This window comes from Ranitomeya variabilis, chromosome 3 (assembly GCF_051348905.1).
Source record: "Ranitomeya variabilis isolate aRanVar5 chromosome 3, aRanVar5.hap1, whole genome shotgun sequence".
Classification (NCBI taxonomy): Eukaryota; Metazoa; Chordata; class Amphibia; order Anura; family Dendrobatidae; genus Ranitomeya; species Ranitomeya variabilis.
The window spans coordinates 394834244-394842371 of record NC_135234.1 but is presented as its reverse complement, the minus strand read 5'-3'; the positions used below and the strand labels follow the sequence as shown (position 1 = coordinate 394842371).

Sequence of the window (8128 nt, the reverse complement as noted above, 5' to 3'; positions counted from 1 at the left end):
CTCAAGGAAATATATCAACAATTTTTCATAACGGTTAATAAGATGCAAATCTTTAGGTGGTCCTTGTCCGACACACTGACATGTCAGCTGTGGATGCAGGTGGAGTTCAGCTATAAATTTACACCAAGTTTTGGAATTATAGAAAATCTTTTGGACAATTGTCACACCTCCACAAAGCCCTACTCAATTAAGAGTTTGTTTTTTCTGTGAACATACCTCTTAACTTTGAAAATGCTAAAATGAACCCTAAACCTGAAAGCTTTTTTGTTTTGGAACTTTACATACAATTGGAAATTGGACATTAACATTTCCTGGAGAGATAGATATATAGATATGTCTCCAGACACACCATACATTAGCAGAGACTAAGAAGGGATGGGAGTGGTGGTACAACCAGAACTGAGGGGTACTGAAAAGAGGGGGGGTTAGTGGACAACCAGAAACAAGAGGCAGAGGCCAAAAGTTATTTTGGCAGTAACTGGCAGTGCAAACATGCAGTTCAATTGGCACATATAAAAAAAAGTTTGCTTTAAAAATAAAAAGCATAGACATTAACATTAAGCCTTTGTCTTTACAAGATTAATGCATACAGAGAGGGGGGGGGGGGGGGGAATAAAAAAAATAAAAAAAAATTAAAAAAAAAGGCGCTATGAATGTAAAGTCATCCCTGCAGACCCCAAAGAATATGCAAAACGGTGAAGCTCATCTGAAGGCTAGCTGGACAGTGCTACTCGTTGCAAACCAGCTTTCAATGAATTCACAGTTTTATGTCAAGTGCAAAGTATTGCATGAACAAAAATTTTTAGTTCATTGAAATATGAACAAAATAGTTCATTGAAATATGAACAAAATATGCTGGGGAAAAAAAAAAAAAAAAAAAAAAGAAGTTGATTCCCATGCAGAAGTCTTCACAGAAGTTTCTCCAGATAGTTCAGTCTTGCTCCTGAGCAAGTTTAGGCAGAGCAGAAATAAACCAATATGGACTATGTGCCTAGTGATGGGGGGGGGGGGCTGGGAAACAAACACCCAGAAGTGAGTCTTTAGCTTGCTACTCTGCAATTGTCTGTAAATGCTGTATTGGATTGGTCCAAGATGCTTAGGCCTGGACCTTCAGCAAGGTTTTAAGCTGGAAGGACATAAATTCTTTATCGGCAGGATTACAAGACAGATGTACCCAGTGGCTTGGAGGTTTTGGAAGAACACTTGGTGATGGTGGCTCACTAAATTTGGCACCAGCATAATTCTGGTTATTCAAGAGGTGATTGGATCCATGGAAACCAGAATTCCAGTTCTGGTTTGGAGACCGGTTATTATTGATGACTCTGTTCTGCATGGCCTGCCATGCTAGCCCGGCTGGACCACGTCCTCTGTCTTTACTGTGAGATGTATTCAGGTTTTGATTGTTACGTTCTAATAATGTCTGCCGGTTGCTACGTTTGCCAACACTAGGTCTATGCTGATGAACAGGAATGTTACATCGCTCACCTCCACCCATCTTCAAAATTGATGTCACCTATAAAAAAAAAAAAAATTACAATGTTAGCCATGTCATCACGTCCACACCATTTACAACATACAGGTTCACAGAAAACACCAGCAGCCTCAAAGTAAAATGTTAGCCATCGGTGTGTAAAGAAGCCAGAGAGCCTAATCAGTCTGTGCCACGTGTTAAATAAAACCACATGTGAATGAGCCTCACAGGGATGGCACAATGCTCTATGCGAACAAAAGTATATACAATGCCTACAAGTAGTATTCAACCCCCTGCAGATTTAGCAGGTTTAATAAGATGCAAATAAGTTAGAGCCTTCAAACAAGAGCAGGATTTATTAACAGATGCATAAATCTTACAAACCAAAAAGTTTTGTTGCTCAGTTAAATTTTTAAACATAAAAGTGTGGGTCAATAATTATTCAACCCCTAGGTTTAATATTTTGTGGACTAACCTTTGTTTGCAATTACAGCTAATAATCGTCTTTTATAAGACCTGATCAGGCCGGCACAGGTCTCTGGAGTTATCTTGGCCCACTCCTCCATGCAGATCTTCTCCAAATTATCTAGGTTCTTTGGGTGTCTCATGTGGACTTTAATCTTGAGCTCCTTCCACAAGTTTTCAATTGGGTTAAGGTCAGGAGACTGACTAGGCCACTGCAACACCTTGATTTTTTGCCTCTTGAACCAGGCCTTGGTTTTCTTGGCTGTGTGCTTTGGGTCGTTGTCTTGTTGGAAGATGAAATGACAACCCATCTTAAGATCCTTGATGGAGGAGCGGAGGTTCTTGGCCAAAATCTCCAGGTAGGCCGTGCTATCCATCTTCCCATGGATGCGGACCAGATGGCCAGGCCCCTTGGCTGAGAAACAGCCCCACAGCATGATGCTGTCACCACCATGCTTGACTGTAGGGATGGTATTCTTGGGGTCGTATGCAGTGCCATCCAGTCTCCAAACGTCACGTGTGTGGTTGGCACCACAGATCTCGATCTTGGTCTCATCAGACCAGAGAACCTTGAACCAGTCAGTCTCAGAGTCCTCCAAATGATCATGAGCAAACTGTAGACGAGCCTTGACATGACACTTTGAAAGTAAAGGTACCTTACGGGCTTGTCTGAAACGGAGACCATTGCGGTGGAGTACGTTACTTATGGTATTGACTGAAACCAATGTCCCCACTGCCATGAGATCTTCCCGGAGCTCCTTCCTTGTTGTCCTTGGGTTAGCCTTGACTTTTCGGACAAGCCTGGCCTCGGCACGGGAGGAAACTTTCAAAGGCTGTCCAAGCCGTGGAAGGCTAACAGTAGTTCCATAAGCCTTCCACTTCCGGATGATGCTCCCAACAGTGGAGACAGGTAGGCCCAACTCCTTGGAAAGGGTTTTGTACCCCTTGCCAGCCTTGTGACCCTCCACGATCTTGTCTCTGATGGCCTTGGAATGCTCCTTTGTCTTTCCCATGTTGACCATGTTTGAGTGCTGTTCACAAGTTTGGGGAGGGTCTTAAATAGTCAGAAAAGGCTGGAAAAAGATAATTAATCCAAACATGTGAAGCTCATTGTTCTTTGTGCCTGAACTACTTCTTAATACTTTAGGGGAACCAAACAGAATTCTGGTGGGTTGAGGGGTTGAATAATAAATGACCCTCTGAAAAGAATTTTCACAATTTAAAAAAAAAAATAAACAAAGAAATAACATTCTTTTTTGCTGCAGTGCATTTCACACTTCCAGGCTGATCTACAGTCCAAATGTCACAATGCCAAGTTAATTCCAAATGTGTAAACCTGCAGGGGGTTGAATACTACTTGTAGGCACTGTATAAAAAAAAGTTCTGATGTATGCAAAGTGCTCTAGAATTAATGTATAGAAGTAAAATGTTATGGGGGGGGACCCCCTACACAAAAAAAATAAAAATAATAATAATAATAATTAAACACACACAACCCTAATTCAGTTAACAGTTCATCTTGCCAGAGTAAGGGATATTTAATAGGCACTGGTTATATTTGTTTTCTCCTAGCTTTCTATTAAATCCATACTCTGAGTATGCAAAAACTGTATTTCTCAGGGTCTTGGGACCTAGAATCCCACAAATCTGCTTATAATTATTATAAAAGGAAATTATGTTATTTTTATGCTTTACTTAGACATTACTTTCTATGCTTTGTCCCTCCTGTGTTGTTACCCATCCCAGTGTTATACCACAAATGTATCTACTAACTTTTTGAAACTGGACTTTGGACTTTGAGAAGAAAAAAAAAAAAAAATTACAAAGTCCAGTTTCAAAAAGATAGACGGCAAATGTATCTAGTAACTGTGGGAGGGGTAACACCACAGGAGGGACAAAGCATAGAAAGGAATATCCCTTTTCGGCCATAACGGCTCTTCATACAAAGCCAGTAGCAGCTACTTACCTTGCACCAGATCCCTCAAATGCCTCCACTCCTCCTCCAGATCCCAGATGCAGTAAGGACTGGATTACCCTCTGTGATCCACACTTCCACTTGCCAGACTGTTTTTGCATGGGCCAGTGAAGATCCAAAACAAACATGAATCCCCTTGGCAGAAAGCTGCTGGGGATAGCGAGAACTGAAGTCTATACAGCTGTTAAAAAAATAAAATAATCAGGAGGAGCAGAGAGGGGCACTGCGCACACACAGAGAGGGGCACTGCGCACACACAGAGAGGGGCACTGCGCACACACAGAGAGGGGCACTGCGCACACACAGAGAGGGGCACTGCGCACACACAGAGAGGGGCACTGTGCACACACAGAGAGGGGCACTGTGCACACACAGAGAGGGGCACTGTGCACACACAGAGAGGGGCACTGTGTACACACACAGAGAGGGGCACTGTGTACACACACAGAGAGGGGCACTGTGTACACACACACAGGCACTGTACACACACACACAGGCACTGTGTACACACACACAGACACTGTGTACACACACACACACAGACACTGTGTACACACACACACAGACACTGTGTACACACACACACAGACACTGTGTACACACACACACAGACACTGTGTACACACACACACAGGCACTGTGTACACACACACACACACAGACACTGTGTACACACACACAGACACTGTGTACACACACACAGACACTGTGTACACACACACACAGACACTGTGTACACACACACACAGACACTGTGTACACACACCACAGGGAGGGGCAGTGTACACACACACACACACAATACAGAAGCAGTCTCATACATATAAAACTAGTATTATATAAATATTTGTTTAGTTCCTTTGTTCCAAAAGCATAAGGGCTTGTTCACACTTTGCAGATTTTGCTGCGGATTCCTCTGCGGGTTTTCAACAGCACTTTCCTAATTGGGGCATGTTGAAAACCGCTGCGGAATCCGCAGAAAGTAGTGACATGCTCCTTTTTTTCCGCAGCAATTCCGCGCGTTTTTTCCCAGGATTTTCCGCAATGTGGGCAGGCACAGCGGTTTTTGTTTTCCATAGGGTAACATTGTACTGTACCCTGCATGTAAAACTGCTGCGGATCCGCAGCAAAAACCGCAAAGTGTGAACATTCCTAAATGTGAACATCTAATATATGGTACAAAAGGGGGGATAGAGAATATATAAGTATTATACATATACTGTACCAAATCAAAGAGCAAACACCAGCATCACCAAGTAATCAGTATTTTCACCCCCACCCAACCTGAGCAGTATGAAGCCTCTAGCACAGCAATGGGGGGCACATAATAAGTGGGTTGCCGCTGGGGTCACACTTGGAAAGTTCGGGGTGAAAGTACAGGATGACGTAAGCGACGCAGGGGAACAAAGAAGTAGAGAGACGAGCCAGCTAAACATGGCGCCCGAGCAGGAGGGGCAGTAACTTACCGAGACTTCCTTCCACAACACCGACTCGTCGTCTCTCTGCCCTCCGCTATGGTGAACTCGCGCACCGGGACGGTAACTCCACAATGAGGTGGCAGCTTGTCGCCCCCTGCTCAGCACCTTCCTCTCTCTCCCTTCGGGTCCAACTCACAACTCTCAGCTCGACCTTCCCAGCTAAGTAAGAGACAAATATGGAGCGTTGCCTCCACCTTACTTGCGTCCTTAACCAATGGGAGAGAAGAGTGACTCCCGCCCGGCCAATCAGAACGCCTATTACGTGAGTGGCGCCTGTTGCGGTGCGGCTTCGGACTTCTGCTCTCTGGCTCCGCCCCCTGTTTCCATTTCGTGTCTCTTGTTATTGTGTGAGGGGGGAGGGGAGGGAAGCAAAACAAAGTCTGGAGGTTGGAGACAAACTTGCACACGGTTGCGACATTTGCCTGGAAACAAGAAACGGGGTCCATGCAGCCGTGTACAAGCTAAAATGCCTGCTTGCGTTGCTGTTAGTAATGGAGGTGCTATAGGATAAAGTACCTGAGAGATTATGCTATGATTATGGCAGGAGGGCGAAAAACTGAAATAAACCGAAAATGAGACTGGATACAGAACACGGCTTGTTAATATAAGAAGAAATAGCAATTCTAAAGTATATTCACATCTAAAACAAGAGAAATGAAGGGCCCACACACAAGCGCTTGCAGTCTATAAGTAACTAGGGGACATTTTAGTTTTAGAATTTGTCTCGGCGCCACCAATGGGAAAATTTGTCTCAGTGCCAAAATGGATGTCCCAACTAATTGTGAGAAACGGGGCTCTGGAGTGACCCCTGCGAATGGGGCAGTGGTCGACCACAAGCAGTGCCGCTCCATCCATTCTTATAGGAGTGCCGGAGATCAGTTGAGCGAAAGCGCAAGCATTCCCACTAACCTATAATTACTGGGTCCGTTGGACCTCTAGTGAGGTTGTTTTCATCATGGAAGGTACATAACCATCCGTTTCGGTAGCCCCTCCATCCTCCGTGTATCGTGAGATGTGGCGTCAACTACGCGTGCCACAGCGAGGTTGAGAATGGATCAGCAGTGCTAAGGATTGCTCTATTCGGTTTTCACGAATGGTGGGGGTCCCAGCAGTTGGGAAGTTATTCCCTATCCTGTGTATAAGGTATATTTTCCAAACAAGGGTACTGTCCCTTTAATACATTATCGCCAATAACGCCTTTTTATGGTAGTCATTAATGGACCTTATACTTCAGCGCCGCCTTTTTACAACAGCGTTTAAGAATAAGATTGCACTTCCACACCACCCGATAAAAGACCACCATTCGGTAAAGATTTACAGATTGGTGGTGATTTAGCAGGCAGTTTACACAGGCAAATCCGTCTCATCGATCTGCAATACATTGTTCAGGGCGCAGAGGCTGACATTGTTTTTGGCAGTGCATTGTCCTGTGTAAACAGCTCAAAAGATCAAGTCACCCGACGAACGAGAAAAATGGTCGACAGCAGGAATATCGTGAGTGTTCCTTTACATGAAGGTCATGAAGGAAGGTCATGGGCAGCTGACAGTAAGACTCTAAGAAGCCAGCCTGTGCTCTCCCACAGCTCCCTGTTCTCATTTGTAATTCGGTTTGAGTTTTGCATGGCTCGTCTTTAAAACCTTCCTCTAGTGTTAGGGTCGTGACCGACCCGTTTTAGGTTTTAAATGCATACAAATTCTACATACATTTGTTTATTGCATCAAGACTTTTTGACTTTTCAGGAACTTATTTTAAAACAAAATACAATAAAATAAAACTATTTTACTAAATTGTAAAATGCTCTTATTAAAATTATAACATTTGTTTTGTTGGGGTCAATTTCGACCCAGGTCTAATATAAGAGTAAAAAAACAATAATAAGTCCCAAAACTGAACTCATAAACACAATATAAACCCACAGCCCACAGCCAGCTCTACCTCCAACAACTTGAGTTAGGGACATGTCCAGGCATGTATGGCCAAATCAGCTTAGAGTTGGTACTTTGCGGAGTATACATCTCCAGGTTACACATACAACAATGAGAAGATTTGATGTAAGCCAAATTCTGAATTATATCTTAGATGATAATGAATCAGAGAACACACAGCAGCAAACTGATACAGATGAACAGGTTTCTGAGGAGGAAGATGATGTGGAGTATCAACCGGAAGACACAGACAGTTCTGATCAGTCTGATGAGGAGGTCACTGGTGCTGAAGCTGCTCCCGCTGAAAGATTCTAATCCAAAAGTGGCAAGATCAGTTGGAGCTCAGTACCTCCAGATGTACATGGCAGGGCAGATGCTGCAAATATCATAAAAATGACCCCTGGAATCACAAGGTTTGCTGTGACAAGAGTAAGTGACATCAAGACATGTTTTGATCTGTTTATGCCATTGTCAATAAAAAAAAGTCATTATTGCTATGACAAACCTTGAAGGAAAAAAAGTCCACGGCAACATGTGGAATGACCTTCATGATGATGTCCTGGATGCCTACATTGGTGTTCTTCTCCTTGCTGGAGTGTACAAATCCTGCAATGAGGCCACTGATAGTCTCTGGGACGCATCGACAGGCAGGAATATTTTCCGGGCAACAATGTCACTTCAAAAGTTTCAAATGATATCAATGGTCCTCAGATTTGACAACAGAGACACCAGAACAAAATCTGACAAACTTGCTCCCATCAGGGATGTTTGTCATGATTCTCAATGGCGAGAGAACATAGCCCAGCATATATG

General features: G+C 43.7%; 1 protein-coding gene across 2 annotated transcripts; it reads right to left on the bottom strand.

The window, feature by feature from the left end:
* Positions 1 to 271: 271 nt before the first annotated feature.
* PNRC2 (proline rich nuclear receptor coactivator 2) lies at positions 272 to 5537 on the bottom strand. Of its 2 annotated transcripts, XR_013223890.1 has the most exons (3): positions 5378 to 5537; positions 3903 to 4092; positions 272 to 1513 (listed from the first exon to the last, which is right to left on the bottom strand). XR_013223890.1 is itself a non-coding variant. In XM_077296104.1 (2 exons), the coding sequence occupies exon 2, from the start codon at positions 1493 to 1495 to the stop codon at positions 1097 to 1099; it is 399 nt and encodes a 132-aa protein (XP_077152219.1). In that variant the 5' UTR covers positions 1496 to 1513; positions 3903 to 4037; the 3' UTR covers positions 982 to 1096. The 2 variants fall into 2 exon arrangements, 1 of the variants encoding a protein (XP_077152219.1); XM_077296104.1 differs by lacking the exon at positions 5378 to 5537 and having other exon boundaries at positions 982 to 1513; positions 3903 to 4037.
* Positions 5538 to 8128: the final 2591 nt, after the last annotated feature.